At 32.8% G+C, this 18,155-nt stretch overlaps 1 protein-coding gene across 2 annotated transcripts; it reads right to left on the bottom strand.

Moving 5' to 3' along the window:
• Positions 1 to 618: 618 nt before the first annotated feature.
• Positions 619 to 7,116, bottom strand: LOC120158564 (vesicle-associated protein 2-1-like). Of its 2 annotated transcripts, XM_039169388.1 has the most exons (8): positions 6,963 to 7,116; positions 6,654 to 6,754; positions 5,810 to 5,880; positions 5,613 to 5,694; positions 2,069 to 2,184; positions 1,832 to 1,963; positions 1,327 to 1,395; positions 619 to 918 (listed from the first exon to the last, which is right to left on the bottom strand). In XM_039169388.1, exons 2-8 carry the CDS (start codon positions 6,712 to 6,714, stop codon positions 784 to 786), a joined length of 666 nt encoding a protein of 221 aa, XP_039025319.1. In that variant the 5' UTR covers positions 6,715 to 6,754; positions 6,963 to 7,116; the 3' UTR covers positions 619 to 783. The 2 variants fall into 2 exon arrangements, with proteins under 2 accessions (XP_039025319.1, XP_039025318.1); XM_039169387.1 differs by lacking the exon at positions 6,963 to 7,116 and having other exon boundaries at positions 6,654 to 6,775.
• Between the last annotated feature and the right edge of the window lie 11,039 nt (positions 7,117 to 18,155).

The following is an 18,155-nucleotide window of genomic DNA, read 5'->3' on the forward strand; positions in this document are numbered from 1 at the left end:
GTATTATTAAAAAAAAAACCCCCCGGAAGAAGAATATTACCATAGGTTAAAATCAATCAATCTATTGTAACACCTTTTATCCGACTTAACCCTAAATAGAGTCAAAAATATCACAAATAATGGTGGAAGCAAAAATTTATTGAATCAAACATACAATCACACAATTCATTCACTATTTTTACATTAACAAATTTAATATCTCATCCAACAATATTATAAAAATCTTTTATTATCAAATCAATTAATAGTCTCATTTTAACTTAAATTTAAATCGAATCCATAACATATCAATTATCCACTTAAACACTTTGATTATCACATTCATAAATTTCAACATCATATTTTAACCACACTACAAAATTCGTTAAGCCTTAATTATATTAGTAATATGTTAGATGTGAAATTTAGAAAAATTAAATAAAAAGAATTCTGTAAACCATTTATATCAATATCCTGTAATTTAACATTAAAGATTAATCAATGTAGATAAAATTAAATAAAAGATGTATGAATTTAGATGCAAGCATGTCCTACAAACTTGTATTATATGTTAATAAATGAAATTGTTTACTGATAACATTACTCTTAAGTCACATTTCAACTTATGGATTGAATGAAAACAAATTCAAAAACAAAAAGCAGTTGATCAAAAACATATGGCTATGGACAAAGATCAAATATACAGAAAGGCAAGGAAATGGGAAGACTCTCCATCAAGCAGAACATGAACACTCGGGCATTATACGATGAACAAAATCACTGGTTCCTACACACGGTGTATATTCATTCCGACGATGGTGAAGCCAAGGAAAGATTTAACAGAAAACCAACCATTATCCCTATCAGTCCCACAACGGATGCGAACATGAAGGAGAAGCCGGAGTCGTTCCTACGTCTCCTTTGCCTCTTGAGAAAATCCTGTTGAGGAAAAACATAAACATGCATGAATTATATAGTTCTCAGATTTACCATTCAGTTTGCTCCAGTTCAAGAATTGGAGACTTACATTATCGATATACATGGTATTTTAACTAGCAAACATAACCCAATACTGCATTCATCACAGCAACGGAAGTTTTGGGCTTGAATTTCAATCATTTAGAAGATCAACATAGTTAATCTCTTAAGAAACAGCTAATAATGACACTTTTACACGAGGGACAAACTAAAAGATGCAAAAACCATATTAAATTCTAAATTAGCAAACCAAATTTCTCTTATTGTTTTCGCTGTATTGGTGTGTCTGTCCATTTTTTAGCTTATTATTGGGGCACTCGTCAACTTGTGACGGAAACTGATAACAAAATATCATAAGTAAAAACATACCAGGTCTTGTTGCAGCTGCACTGTTTGCCGAACTGCAGCATCTCTTTCATCCTTAAGGTGCTGTATGGTCTGATTTCATGAATAATGAAAGTAACTTTAGAAATGAAGGCATGGAAACCAGATTTTGGGTTTTTGAGTATTTTGAAATAGCTTCACCAGAAAAATTTCTTAAAAAGTAGAAAGAAAATAACTTTCAGTAGCTAACTGAAATTTTTTAGTGGGGGAAAACCAAGATCCTTAATCCCATAATATGCATTTCATAGATAAGACATAGATAACGAGGACATGAAATCATGCGCTCAAGATTTGCATACATAAACTGAAATGAGTATGTGCAGTTCATAATATCGGCTTGCTTACATTCAAAACCAATTTGTGAATTCCAGATAACTAATCAAAAGGTCTCAGCATGCACATTTCTTCCTTACTATTACAAGGAAGATGAATCGGGTTGTTACACTAGAAAACTACAGTCTAGAAAGTGCAGATCAACAACAAGACTCACCGAGTTTGCATCGGGGGTTTGTGATGTGAAGCTCTTTAATCCTCCGTTTTCTGAATTTGCTTGACCCGAGAGAGATTCATAGAAAACTTTAAGTTTGCACTCCTTTACCTCCTTAGAACCATCCTTATTGAACTGGATGTAAAGACACAGATAGCATTCCAAAAATCAAATTTGTTTTTAGACAATATCATAAAGGTAGTCAAATGAAAACATTAATCTCCATGTAAGCAATCTTACAGTATCTGCTGGGAGATCATCTACATCAGTATTTGGTGGCACTATAGTACTCTGTAGCAGAAATTTGTCCTTGCATTGCATATGGGGAGGATATTCGCTTTGGGCTTGGAGAGTGACTGATAGATCAATGAAACCGGTATCATACATTATGTAATCTCAATGAACTAACAGAGAAATTACTTGCTATCGTAAATTTCTTACTGGAAATGTAACATCCGCAATACCGGGTTAGTGACCAAATTGTAAAGTTTCAGAATTTGGTGACTAAAGTAGGATAATTGAATAATTCAATGACTTCTTGGAAATATGATGAAGATTATTCAGTAATTATTAAAGGAAATAAAGGGTAAAATGGTCATTTGATCATTTAAGAAAAAAAAATGGAATTATATACACGTCCAGAATTCTCTTCTCCTTTCTTCTTCTTCTTCACGTGGAAGCCAAGAGCAAAGGTAAGTTTGATTTAGCTTTTGATTTCTTGAAAGTTTTAAGTTGGATTTGAGTCTTTGAGGGTTATATAAGCTTAAGGAAAGCTTATATAAGTTTAAAACACCAAAGAGATAGAATTAGAAAGGAATTTCTATTAAGGGTTTATAAATGAACTTTTGTTATAGAAAGGTTTTTGAAGTTCTAAAGTTGGATTTGACTTGTCATCAGCTTAATTAAGAAGTATTAAGTGTTAGAACTGGATTTGAAACATGTGAAAAATTTGGTATGATTCTTGAATCTTATAAGGAAGATAGGATTTTGAGGTTAAAGATGATTTACATGGATATAAGTTGGTTCAAGTAATGGTAATTGAGTTTAATGTCATAATAGGGGCTTAAAATAGAAGAATTAAGGGAAGAGTTGATGATTTACGTGCTAAAATGTCAGTTCTGGGCAATGTGCATCGATGCACATTCATTATGCACCAATGCATCGATGATAAATACCAGAAATTGTTTAAGGTGCATCGATGCATATGCAGTGCATCGATGCATGAATTTAAATAGAAAACATCGAATAGGATTTATGCATCGATGCATAAGGAGTGCATCGATGCATCCCCATTAAATACAAACATCGAATAGGATTTATGCATCGATGCATGGTGTAGTGCATCGATGCATACCTTCATTAAAAGATGAAATTGGCTTTTCTTTGAGACTAAGGAGTGATAGTTTCGAATATATCAATCAGTATACTGATAAGTATCAATGAATTACTATGTAGATATCGAGCCTAAACGAGTTCCGGAATCATTGACAAGTAAGATCGATAAAAAGGGAAGATAAGAGATTGGAATGGACTAGTGAGGCCAGGTGAGTGCATACTAGTGATATGTAGTGTTTAATGGAAATAAGACTTGCGATGAGTCTATTTCCTAGAGTAATATGCATGAAGTCGTGGACATGATTATGTGTGGTTATAATTATATGTGATTATCTATATTACATTGATTGTATGTATGCATGACTAAAGATAAGGATATGCTTAGTATATGCTATATGATGTATGTAAGACTTTAATATGTAATAATGTAAGAACATGAAATAAGTTATATGATAGAGTCATAAGAAATGAAATGAATATGAGAGAATAAGATAATCAAGTATAAGTTATATGATGGTATAAGTAATTATACGAGAAATGTTAGGAGACTCTAAGAGAATAGTATGAATTCGAGGGCATAAATAAGGATACATAAGTAATATAGGGAAGATTGATAAATTAAAGGAAACTATGGTTTATGTATTATAGTGAAGAGCTACAAAGTTTTATTAAAGAGTATTGGGGAAGTCATGAGAAATTGAACTAAATAAATAGATGGTTTATGTGAGTGAAAAAGGAAAATGATATAAAATAAATGGAAATTATTTATAAGATAGCATGAGAATAATTGAACATGTAATATAAACTTTATAAAGGAGTACTTGGGTAAAATCATTATATGATACAATTATAGAGTATTACTATTCAAATTATATTAAAATATGATATATGAGAATATGAGTAAGTTTATAGGATATTGATAGGACATATAAGAATATTTAAATGTATGCTGATATGAAAAAGGGAATACAAAGAAATGGAGCATAAGGTAGATAATATGATATCATTTATTATATATCTATATGATATATGTCATCAGATAATATGAAAGGACTCTGAAAATTGATATAAGCTACGTGAAAGTGTTCTAGGTTTTCTATATGTTATATGAAGTATATGATCTTATGTGAACAAGATATGATAAATATGTTTACATGAATAAATGTGATTGGGTGAGAAATGATAGACATTATATGAAAACATGATATATGTGACATGTGAATTATATGGAAATGATCTACGTGTAAGTGAACTATGTGACTATGTGATACTATGAAAAGAAGCTATGTGATACGTGATATGTGAAAGTGAATTACAAGTTTATGTGAATATTTGAAATGAAATAAATGATAACGCCCATGTTATGTGTCATGAGAGCTAGGGGTATAGTTGGCATGCCAAGAGTCGAGGGTCTACGCGGTCCTTCGGGATATATATATATTCTGTGGAACATGTGTGAAGTCTTGAAAGACACATACTTGATCCCTAGTATATGTATATGATTCTTAAGGAATAATATGTGGTCCTTATGGACATTATTATATGGCACTACGGTGCAATTCTACGCGGTCCTTTGGGATATATATATATTCTGTGGAACATGTGTGAAGTCTTGAAAGACACATACTTGATCCCTAGTATATGTATATGATTCTTAAGGAATAATATGTGGTCCTTATGGACATTATTATATGGCACTACGGTGCAATTCTACGCGGCACTTCAGTGCAATTATACGAGCTGTGGTGACAGCATTAGTGCACAACCTCTATAGACTCACATATCGATAGTTCTCACATATGTACATGGGCTAATCCAGAGATATGAACAAATATATGTTAGTGGTATGATAAATGTTATAGAAATGATATGATGTTGTGTGTGTATAGTGTTTGATTGAAAAGGTTAACCATAAAAGTATGTGATTACATGATAAACTGTTAATGATGAATTATGTGTATGTATGTATTTACTGTAATTAATTTGATATGATTTTATATGATACAAAGAATGCATGGAATTGATATAACATGATAGAACAGAACATGCATGTATTGATATATGTTATAAAGTGCATTATAAGTTGTTATGCCTCACTAAGTCTTCGACTTAGCGTGTGATTGTTTCACACGTAGGTTTCGAGAAGAGTAAAGAGTAATGCGGAGCAAGACAGCTCAGTTCTCCTTACCAAATGTCAGATCAGAAAATATATGTACTGGTTATAGAGTGTAGTTGGCATATAGTCTAAGGATCTAAATTGTATGAACTCTGATATATTTTGTAAACGTTTTGAATAAGTTAAATGTTATCAAAGTTTTTAAATTACTCACTATTTTATACAAGTAAATGTTTTGAAAAGTCAATGTGACACTCGGACTCGAATCCAGGTCGGGTATGGGTTGGGGGGTGTTACAGGAAATGAAATGGTTTGTGGGATCAAAAACAATACCTCTGATGATACATGAGTCTTGAGGCATTACGATACCGGTGTTCGGTCGCACAAAGTACTTCTTAGGTGAAGTTGTTTTAACCTAACATGATAACAAGTTGGGAAAATTAAAATCAAACAATCATATAACGGGAGGAGAATGAACATAAACATAACAATATATTCATGCACATATGCAACAATGACAGAAATGGTACCTTAAAAGCCACATGGTTATCTGTGTTGTTCATCAGTTGCAGATTACACAAAATTGGCTTGTCTAGCTCAACTGAAAACATATATCCCATGAACAAAAGTAAACTAAAAAACTTGTCGAACAAAAAAATATACAAAAGAAAAATGTGCATTATGACGTCTAAGAAGGATTTTTAGAAAAATAGAGGCTCTGAAATGCAGAAATTAAGGTACCTAAACATCGATGAGCTTTGAAATGTTACAAAGACTGATAAACTAAAAAAAATTCAAAATTGCTTTCTCCTCCCTGAATCTTTTAAAGAATGATAGGTTACATCACCTATTATTCATACAAGTTAGCATTCGAAAAACATCAGAGCAATTGTTGCCTATTACAGACAAGGGACCATGGATGGATGGACCGATGGGGGCTGGCCAGGTGACCTCTTGAGAATTTTAAATTCTAATATAATTTAAGTATTTTTTTTTATTTTCTATTGATAATATGTTTTAGCTATTCATTCTCCTAACATAAAATACGTCGTCCCTGCAATGGACACTAATGAAGTCAAGAATTCGAAACATAAGAAGCAAAACAATAAAAAAATATATCAATCAAACAAAATAGGGATCATCTCCATAGCGACCTTCCCAACCAAGACCTGAAATTCAACACAACACCAATCGTTTGCACACATATTTTTCCTTCCCCTAGTTCATCACACAACCATGGAATTGAATCATGAACATCCATCCACATGCATATATATACAATTTGAAGCATGTGTACATACAAGCATACATACAAACATCATGCATGCATGCATGCATGAATGGAGGTGTGGACATATAAAAGATTGGACTTACAAAGGAACTTGAGGTCATTGGGTTGAACAGAAATCAACTGATTAGCGTCACCGGCAGTCATGTCTGGACCCCCACCTCCTCTGCCACCTCTCTTTGAAAAACTTTTCAATCAAAACAACCCAAAAAGAATAATTAACAAAGCTTTAAGAAACATCAAAGCAAACCGAAAAGAAAAGGGATAATATAAGATCGATATAGAGAACCCAGAAAAGCCTTAAAAGCCAAATCTACAATTTCTACTTTTCCAATTTAAGAGAGAAATAATTTGGTTTAATATTAATCACAGACTAATACGAATGAGGAACTAACAAGTGGCGCGAACTGCAGCTGCTTCGGTCTTATGAAAAAGGAGTCACCGATGTCGTCGCCACGAAGGTCGGAGGTTTGTTGGAATAGGAGTTAGTGGAGAAGGAAATGGTCGGTAGTTTGGAGATTCTCTATGCACCGTCTGTTGCTTTGGGGAATAAATATTGACACTTGTCAATTTAACATAGGGTGCAACCTGGTTCCAATATAACAGCCTGGGGATGGGAACCGTAGACGTGGTACTCTAAAAAATTATTCTTATGATCACTTAACTAATATCTTTTTTATTTTAATAGATGTCATAACCATTTTTTTGTTTAACAATTATTTATTATTTTAAAAAACGATTATGGCTTTAATTTGAAAATTTTGTGATTTTTTGAATTAATTTGGAATAAAATTGAATAGAGTCGCCATCAACTTTTGGGTTAGGTAGGTCGAATACCTAAAAACGTCTTTTAAAACAATTTTAAGAAAAATCATTTTTAGACAAGATTCGGTCTGCGTTACCAAAGATTCATTTAAATGGATTCGGGAGTCGGTTACGTGCGGGGAAGGGTAAACACCCCCGCAACGCCCAAAATTGGTACTGTGTCGCTTACACATCATTGTAAATGGTGGAATTTATGAGTCGAATATAAAGTTAAAATGTGATCTATTTATCGAACGTTGATTAATTTGCTTCGAATTAAATAATTAGAGAAAATTCTTTAACTCGAAAAGAAATCTCGAAATTAGCAATCCTCCATCGGGAAAGCTAACTCGACTATTTCTCATCCATAAAGAATATTTCCCTCTTGATAAAATGTGAATCGAATATAAATAAAATTGATGTTTGCATACAACAAAATAAATTGATTAACTAAAATGTGAATTGAATACGAATGCAAATTTTGAAATTGACATTTACATAAAATAAAATAAATTACTATTTAAAATAACACACATTGCATCATTTGCACAAATTAATTAGTGAAATATACTCGACTTGTTGCAATTTCCTATGTCGTTAAAATGCCGTATCGGATCGCACCACTTCGACCAAGTGATACTTTCCACGCTCATTCTACGCATACGTGTTCTCAAAAGTATTTGGACAATATTTAAATAAAGAAAAATGGAAATAAATAGAAATAGAAATATGTGAAATAAATATTTACAACAAATAAAATTAAGCATATTTAATTACATATGGTACAAATAAAATACTTAACATGAAAAATGTACATACCTAGGGGATTAAAAGAATGTTACAACCCAAAATATAATGGTCAAAAAGTAAGTATTTAATAATTACAATGACTAACATGGTAATAACAAATTAAAGGGCTAAAACAGAAAAATAGAAAATTAAAAGACTAAAATGGCAAAAACAGAAACGTAGGGACTAAAATAGTAATTAAACCGAATGCACACTAGTGACCAAAATAAACAGATTTACAAATCTTAGAGTCAAATTTGAACATTAGCCAAAATATACAACATACAAAATCAGTGACTAAAATGAAACTAATACAAACATTGTGGCCAAAGTAAAATATGAGTATAATAATATAACATGTAATAATAGGACTAAAATAAAAATACATAAACATAATGGACTAAATTAGTAAAAGCAGAAATTAACAGGGCTAAAAAATAATTACAAAATAAACAGGGCCCAAATCACAAACAACAACTAATACAAACATCAGAAATGTGAATAAGCCATAAATAATGCTTAGGACTAGATTGCATTAAAATATAAACATGAAGGCTGAATAAAAAATTAAACCAAAAGTAAAACAGTGACCAAAATGAAAGATTTACAAATGTTGCTGTCAAATTCGAACATAAAAAATATAACACATGATCAGTGACTAAAATGAAACTATTATAAACATTGGGACCAAAATCAAATATCCACAAAAATGACATAACATACATTAATAGGACTAAAATAAAATATTTATAAATGTGATGGCCAGATTCGAATATCAAAGAAACATACATGAAATATTAAATCAGTGGCTAAGATGTAACATTTAAAAATACTGAAACCAGAACCAAATATAAACAAAAATGTTATAATACCTAGGATAGTGGCTAAAATGTAAAAGTGAAAAGATAAAGGCTCAAATTGAAATAATGTAAACTTCATTCCATGGCTAAATCGTGCGGTTACAAAGGATCAGGGACCAAAAGCGTAGTTACCCCATGCGTGAAATTACAGAATTCCTCCCCTGTTAAACGTCGCCGTTTCGTTTTGGAAATATAAGCCCAAAACCGGCTTATTTCCTTCCCCCTTTCTCATTTGGTTTTAATTAATAAAACAGAGGGAGAGAGAGTTTCAGAACTCTCTCAACTCCCACGTAAGAGAAAAGAAAAAACGCCGTCGCCGGTGGCGCTCACGGCGGCGACGACGGCGGCGCACGGAGGCCGGAGAGAGCGAAACTTCTCACAACGTTCCTCTCTTAGCTCTCAACCCAAATCTAAAGTCCCCTACCCCAAAATCCAAACAGAAAACCCTAGATTTAGGATTTACCTCACGGAAAACCGAGACTCCAACGACCCTTTGGACTTCCGATGGTTCCTCCGATCAAGGTATGGGTTCCCCTCTCTCGGTTTTTTTTCGTATTTTTGTTTGAAGTTTCGAATAGGTTTTGATTTCTTTTCAAACCGATTCTTTCCTCTTTTTTTTTTCACCCGAATGACCCCCCCCTGTCATTGCATGTCTCTTTTTTATGGTCCTTTTTTTGCTGAGAATCATCATCTCCATTTGATAGGAATCATGTTCCTAGGCTCGGGTTAGTACCAAAAGCCAAATATTTAGGGATTTAGGACTTTTTTAATGGGTTTTCAGATTTGAGGGTGATTTGGTCTACTGTTGATGATGTTTTATTTTCTGTTTGATTGATTCTGCTGTAGATGACGATAGTGGAGCAGTTGGGTCGGCGGCTGGACCATCGGAGTGGTGGCTCGGTGATTGGCTCACTGCTGGGAAGCTGAGGAGTTGAAGTCGGCGGCAGCTGGAAGTCCAACAGAAGCGGCGGCTGAGCTGATGATTTAGGGTTTTGAAACCCTAATTTTTGTTGGGTTATCATATGATGGGCTCGGGTTAAGCCTAGGTTGGGCCTTGTTGTATCGGGCTTTGGCCTGCAAAAATATGTAAAATGTAACATTAATAATATAATAATTATAAATAATAATAATAATAAATATATATATAAATAATAATAAAAAAGACCCGGACAAAAACGGGTGTCTACAATAGACACTTGTCAATTTAACATAGGGTGCAACCTGGTTCCAATATAACAGCCTGGGGATGGGAACCGTAGACGTGGTACTTTAAAAAATTATTCTAATGATCACTTAACTAATATCTTTTCTATTTTAATAGATAATTTTAAAATTTTATCAATTAGATTATTTAATTATTTAATTGTATCAATCAATCTAGCAGGCATTAATATTTGATGAAGATATTGTGACCATTAATAAAATTATTATAATTATAAATTTGATCATCATTATTTACATATTCTATCAATTTAATTATAATTATAATTTAATTTAATGAAATTAATCTCCAATTAGATGATAATATGTATCACAACATGATTGGAGGGTATTGTCTTTATGACATGATTTTTTCTATCCTTATGTTATGATTTCGGTATTCTTTATCGATTGTTTTGCTCGTTATCTTTGTTTAATTTTTTAAAGGTTGAATTTGATGTCTATCGACTAATCAAGATATCGCTTATTTGTTATCATGCATATTTTCTCTGTTTTGGATCCTTAGATTGGATTTGGATACACAATTTACGACCAGAGATAATATTCTCAAAATGCTCGATTCTGATTTACGATTGTTGATGATCTTTCAATAGTTTGATTTACTACGCTTGGGGTTTATTTTTCGATACAATTATATATGTTTGTATCTAAATTATGTTCAAGTATTTTTGAATTATTTTTTTAACATCTAAATGAATTATAAAGTTCGAGATCATTGAAAAGGTTTTTCTGAAAATAATAAACTGCATTCTAGATCTCTTTGGTGACTTATGCAATATTTGGGATTTGACTCTAACATTTAGATTAAATATAAGAGTTTATACTTTGTTAGTTCGATTCAAGACGATAGTAGTCTCATAAAGTATATACTTTTTTGTATATATGTTTGTAGGAACTTTATTAATATTTGGTATATAAAATTGTTTTAAAGTATTTAATTATATATTTCATATTTCATTATGAGATCTCTATTTTTTTAATAATTGTCTTTAAACTTGAATTATATTATATTATATTTTTATTCTCGATTTTAATGTTTATGGTATTCATAATGTTTAAAAGGTAAGAAATAATTTAAATTAACGATAAATTTGATTATCCAATACAACAATTTTGGAGTTTCGATTATCTTATGTTGGGTTTAAAGTGATATAATTTATTTATTCTTTTAAAAAATTTAAATATCAAACTATTTTATGAAAACTATATGAAACTTAATAACACTAAAAAAGAATTTGATTAATACTTTTATTATATTTGTGAACTAATAAATAATAATTTCATTTATTAAAAAAGATTTATGTAATTAACTTGATCATGAAAGGAAATAACATATATATACAAAATCTCATATTAGAAAGATTTATGGAAATAATGAAAGGATTATGGAAATTGAGGAACTAAACCTATTCATAGTATTTAGGGTGCGTTTGGTTCACGGAATGTAAGATTACTAGTGGGAATAAAAGATTACCAAGGAATAGGATTACTGGGAATGTTGTATTTTATGTTTGGTTGGTTTAGCAGAAATGTAAGATTATCGTGTTTGATTAAAGGAATAAAATATTATTGGAATGTATATTTGACCAAATTGTCCTTATTATATATTTATTTTTTAACAAGTTGGAAAATATTTATATATTTTCTTTAAAAAATTTAAATTCATAAAATTTATATAATTTTTTTACAAAATTAAAAATATAAAAAGGTTTAAAGAAAGAAAAATATTTTGTAATGGATTTAAAGTGATAGTTTTTAGTAATATATTTCAATGAATGTTTTATCAATGTATTAATATGTTTGATTTGACATTCAAAACAAAATTTTATGAGTTTTACAAATGTGAATGTTTTTATAAGTCATGTGACATCTATAACTTATGTAGGGAAACATATACAGGAATTAGGTGTTACAGGAATATTTTACATGACAATAGCTCCTTGCATGGAAAGGGTTTTATAAGACATTACATGAGATCTCACCGGCATTATTTTGAGAGTGGGGTGTAATAGCAACAAAAGGATATTCTCTGACCCATGGGGAGATACGAAGCGGGTGAATATGACAGGTGCCTACAACTTTCCACATCTCAAGAATGTACGATGCAAATACCTTATGCATAAGGACCAGCCGCAGTGGGACCAACCCAAGGTGCATAATATCATGGCAGGATACGATGTGTGTACAGTGCTACAAACTCTGATAGCGCCCTGTGATTAAGACAATATTGTATGGGGTAATCATGATTCGGGTATGTGTTTAATCTGTTCTGCTTATAGGTGGCTTTAGAAACTGTCCCACACAACTGGAGCGACCTCACATATCTGGAAGACTATAGAGAAGCTACAAGTCCTACCTAAGGTACGTATTTTTATGTGGAGATTAGCAAATGATGCTTTACCGGTTGGTAGTAAAATGATGGCAACTGGTCTAGGTGATGATATTTGCCCATTATGCAAGGTTGAAATTGAAACAACACTACATGTGTTTTGTGATTGTCCTTTTGTGAGGGCGTTGTTCACGTAACATTTATATTAGGTGCGTTTTTTAATTTGGTTTATACATCCCCAATATTATGGTTGGAGTCCGCACTTGCTACGCTTGGGGTTGATTTTTTCGTAGGTTTCACGGTTCTTCTTTAGAATGTGTGGAATGACATAAATTCATTGGTGCATGATGGCGAGAGTCAACCATCCTGGGTGATTGTGGCTAATGCTAGGGTATTGCATCATGATTTCCTCGTGGCTCAGTGATAGCAAATGCCCAACAGGTCCACTATTACTACTCCGTATAGGTGGTGTCCGCCAGATAGACAGGTAGTTAAGTTAAATGTGGATGGTGCTTACAATCCAGCTACCAAGATGGCAACGGTAGGGTTATTGCTCGTGACACATCTGGATCTATTCATGGCAGATTGGCTACCATTTCTGGAGGTATCTATGACCCTGGTTTGGCTGAATTGCATAGCTTTGGTTCGACTGTTAATCTTACAGAATAGGAGAACTGAAGGGACATTGTCATTGAATTGGACTCCACTATGATTGCCAATCTTTACAACGATGCGATTGAAGATGATTCTATATTAGGTTTTCATATGTGAGCTATACGGGAAAAATGTAATATTTGTAATAGGTGTCTTGTGACATATGTTCGACGGGGAGCAAATGTGATAGCTCATAACTTAGATCAAAGATCCCTTGATTGTAATGCTTACTATTTCTTTGAGGCTGATGTACCGCCATTTATTATTCTCAATGTATAGCGTGATTGTTCATTGATTGATTAAAGGATTTTTAAGGTACTCTTTTCCCTTTATAGGAACTCAACTTGTGTTGGTAAAAGGGTTTTTAATGAGGCCAAGTTTTTAAAAAAAATGATGAATGGCTTAGGATTGTGCCTTTCTTGGCTGTTAAGCATTTGCCTCGTATTAAATTCAATCACCGACCTCATTTACTCCAAGCGACAGGGCATTACCCCGTCACATCTCCCCAAGCTGTTTAGGTTCATGGTGGGGTGGACCAAACACAAAGATTTCAGTTATTTCGTTAGGGAAAAATGGCATTCGGAAGGTAATATCATTCATAATTTAAATTCAATCACTAGTTCCTTTAATGTTTGGAATAGGGAAGTCTTTGGGAACATTACGCATGAGAAGTAGAGCTGGGTATATGGGCTAAGGCCCGCGGGCTATCCGTTTAACCCGCGATCCGTGCGGGTTTCAGGCCTCAAAAATTGAAGATCGTTTAAATTGCGGGCTTTTTAGCCAAGACCGTTAAACCCTTGGGTTTAATGGGTATAACCGCGGACTACCCGTTAAACCCGCTAAAGCCCGCTTAATTTAAAATTTATAAAATTTTAGAAAAAATAAACTTAAAGAATTTTATAGAAAAAGAAAATAAATTACCTATAAATATGATGTTACTTATAACTATTGTAGTTCTTAAATTTATTAGGGCGTTTGTCATAATTTTACCGTTGCTTGATATTTTTTTCATTTAAATATACATCATTATCATTTTGGTATTTAAAGATTTTTTTATTTAATTTTGACCTTTATTTTTTTTCATGAAGTATGTTATCCATTTTGTTCTTTAATTATAAAAAGTCATGTGATATTCTAATAATATATCACATGACACGTAATATTTAGATTAAAAATAAGAAAGAAAAGTAAGAAAAAATTGAAAACATATTTTTTAACTTTTAAAGACTTTTACAAAATAAATATATTTTAACAAATTAATGACTTATATTTTATCAATTTTAGTATAATTGTATCTTTCAAATTTACTCTTATACTGTAAGTATTTTATTTTATATTTTCATATTACGTTTTAGTATTTCTCTAATGTATCCATAAAATACAATTATTAGAAACACTTGACAACTTTCTTGTTAGATTTGTATAATGTTTGACTTTGTTGAATTTTTATGTTTGAATTTTTGCTTTCAGACACTTCTGTATCTTCATATTATAGCCTTGAATAATCGTGTTTTATAAAAGTATAATGTGGTTATTTTTTTATTTGTTTTTCGATTTGGTGATATAAGTGAATATTGTTTTTTTTAATTTGAGTTTAAGTAATTATATCATTATATATATATATATATATATTAATGATTAAAAAATTAAAAAAATATTATTTTATAACCATTTCCGGCTATTTAAAATAAAATTTAAATATTATTTATTATTTTGATGGTGATACCTTCTTTTTCAAGTTGCTCGATCATTTTTAAAGGTGTAGTAAGTTAAAGCATTATTTTTTATTGCATTTAAAGCATTTAAAATTATTTTTATTAAACGGGCCGCGGGTAAGCCCGTTTAGCCCGCGGGTTAAATGGACGGGCCGCGGGCTTTAAAATTCAAAACCGTTTATGAATGCGGACTTTTTAGCCCGCTCCGTTTAAGCCCACACCGTCAAAACACGCGGGCTAAACGGGCGGTAGCCCGTATACCCACCTCTAATGAGAAGAGGAAACTCAAGATGTTTACCTCTATCCAAGCTGAGATTGATAAACGAGGCTCACTCACCATATTAAAAATGAGGTGGAAATTCGCACAAAACTTGAGGAGGTTCTACACCACGAAGATTTATTATGGCATCAAAAGTCGAGGAGTGATTGGATCACTGACGGAGACCAGAACACTCAGTACTTCCATAGACGCACTCTTATCCGGATGAAAGTCAATAACATCCAAGCTCTCAATCTGGCTCATGGCGAATGGTGCTTCGTAGAAAAGACTCTCCGTAAGGAGGTTATTTCTTTCTATGCCTGGTTGTACTGGGTTAAAAATGGTCGGATTGGTAATTTCCCCATCAGGAATGCCTTTTCGAAGCTGAATCAAGAGGTTATCTACAATCTTAATGTAATCGTCAATGATAAAGAAATCAAAACTGTGCTATTTGACATGAATCCCCTCAAAGCCCTGGGGAAGGAAATTCTCAATGCACTATTCTTTCAAAGCCAATGGGAAACAATTGGTACTTCGGTTTGCACTTGGGTAAGAGGTATTTTTAACAGTAATTCCATTGATGCTGAAATTAACAAAACCCTCTTGGTCTTTATTCCCAATGTTGAAAACCTAGAGTAATTTAGTGATTTTTGACTGATCAGTTTATGCTATGTTCTTTATAAGTTAATTATGAAAATTATTGTTAACTGATTCAGAGAGATAATCCCAAAAATCATCGCTCCGAATCAAGCTAGTTTTATTTCAAGGTGAAATATTACAGATAACATTCTAATAGCTCAGGAAGATATCAACTCTATGCGTAGGAAAAAATGAAAAACCTAGCGGATGACTGTTAAAGTTGACTAGGAGTGGGCTTATGAACGGGTCGTGTGGGATTTTCTAGATGACTCGTTTAATGATATGTCGTGTCGTTCTAATATCAAACGTTTTATTATGAACACTATTTCCTCGTCCTCAACGCAAATCCTTTAGAACGACACAATTACGGAAGAATTTAAACCTACAAGAGGCATTAGACATGGATGCCCTTTGTCTCCCTACTTGTTCGTTTTATGCATCGAGCGCCTGGATCAAAGCATCCAATACGCAACGGACAAAGCTTTTTGGGAACCTATTATTCCGGTGAAAGGTAGTCCCCCTATATCTAATCTATTCTTCGTTGATAGTTTGGTTCTTTTTTGCAGGGTCAATCACTATCAAACTAGCCCCTTGGGAGCGATTCTTGGTTAGTGAATGCTAGCAAGATGATTATAAGAATGCTAGAAAGACAAAGATGTTCTTCTCTAAGAATGTGGATCCTAATATGGCGGCCATCGTGTGATGTGATCCTTTCAAGAACCAAATTCAAACAAAACATTCTCATAACTTTGAAGTTCTCCCAAGATGATTATAAGGGAGTTCTTCCTTACTTATTCATACATTATATACGACATAAGTATCCTTTAAACACATTATACTATGCTGAATATTCATATGTTACCCATTGCTTGCATACTTTATGATATTCATGCATATTATATCTTTACTTAAGCATATGTCATGATTATTAACTTATATATTCATTCTAGCTCAATTCATGCATTCACATTCTATACTTAGTTCATTTTTATTCAAACATGGGTGACAACATGTATTCATCATTGTCCTAGATCAAATCCTATGTAATTTCTTGTTTTCATGCTTTGTATAGGTAAATTGGAAGCTAAGGCAACTTATGGCAACTCATGGATTGAAGATACATCATGTTTAGCTCATAAAGAAGCCATGCTAGCTCACTTAGCTCAAGCGAGCTTAATAGAGCTCAAAGGCCAGCTGAATGAGCTAAAGTGGAGATGATCTTAGCTAGAGAGTAGCTAGAAAGACTAAAGGGAGGTGCAGAATTTAAACACTTTAATCTAGGGGACAGATCACGTCATTCAGATTACGAACCATTTTTGAGCTGATTCCAAGCATCTTTGGGTTATGAAGACTCTTGACTTTTAATCCTCTATCTCATAGCTTTTTCCAACGCACTTTGAATCGCATGAATTCGATGTTGGGAGCTTAAGATACACCCAGATTATTGAGGATAGTGCAGGCGGGAAACTCATACGTGATTTTTAAACATTCATCACATTCGAATAATCCAACACATTCAATGAGCATATGTGAAAAAATTAAGTGGAAGAAATGAAGAGGAGTTCACCTATCATCCATTCAATGTATTCATGCAAAGGTGAAGCATCACATCCGGCCACAACGGAGGTACATTCATCCAAGGAAACCAAGGGTCTTGTTCACACTCTAAGAGATATGAATCTTATCATTCACGAATTAACATTCAAGAATCATTAATGAATGGCGTGGAGGATGAATTTTATAAATGCAAGAACATTCATGTACATTCTAAGAGTGTGGAACCAAGAGCATGAAGGAGCCTATGAGTCATGTTCACACATGAAAGCCAAGTGCATGCAAGGACCCAAATTCAACAAGCTAGACGAGGCGTCATGTTCACACCAAGGGAAGATGAATTCAGCCAAGGAAGATTAATTCATTAATTTATGAACATGCATTAATCCAATGCATTCACATTAGGCGTGCATTGTATCCACTTGGGCGATGAACATTCATCCATGAATGTTCGTTCATTAAATGGCCTTATGTTCACATTTCACGTGCATTGTAACCTACACAACCTTAGGCTTATAAATAGCCTGAACATTTCATTTGTAATTCAATCAACTTTTTATCAATGCTAGTATTTTTTAGACTATTCTCTCTTTTATAGTTCTTTTAGAACTTTATTGACTCATCAAGTGCAATTGTGCTTGTGGCATCACCTATCCATCAATCCACCCTGATACTTCTGGTTCTTATCTCTTTTATAGATAGTGGGTCAAAGTCTGTTCATACCACCCCTAAAAGAAGCATATAAAGTCTGGGTCTTTGTAACT

Source organism: Hibiscus syriacus, unplaced genomic scaffold (assembly GCF_006381635.1).
Source record: "Hibiscus syriacus cultivar Baekdansim isolate YM2019G1 unplaced genomic scaffold, ASM638163v2 tig00111330_pilon, whole genome shotgun sequence".
In the NCBI taxonomy this organism is placed as follows: domain Eukaryota; kingdom Viridiplantae; phylum Streptophyta; class Magnoliopsida; order Malvales; family Malvaceae; genus Hibiscus; species Hibiscus syriacus.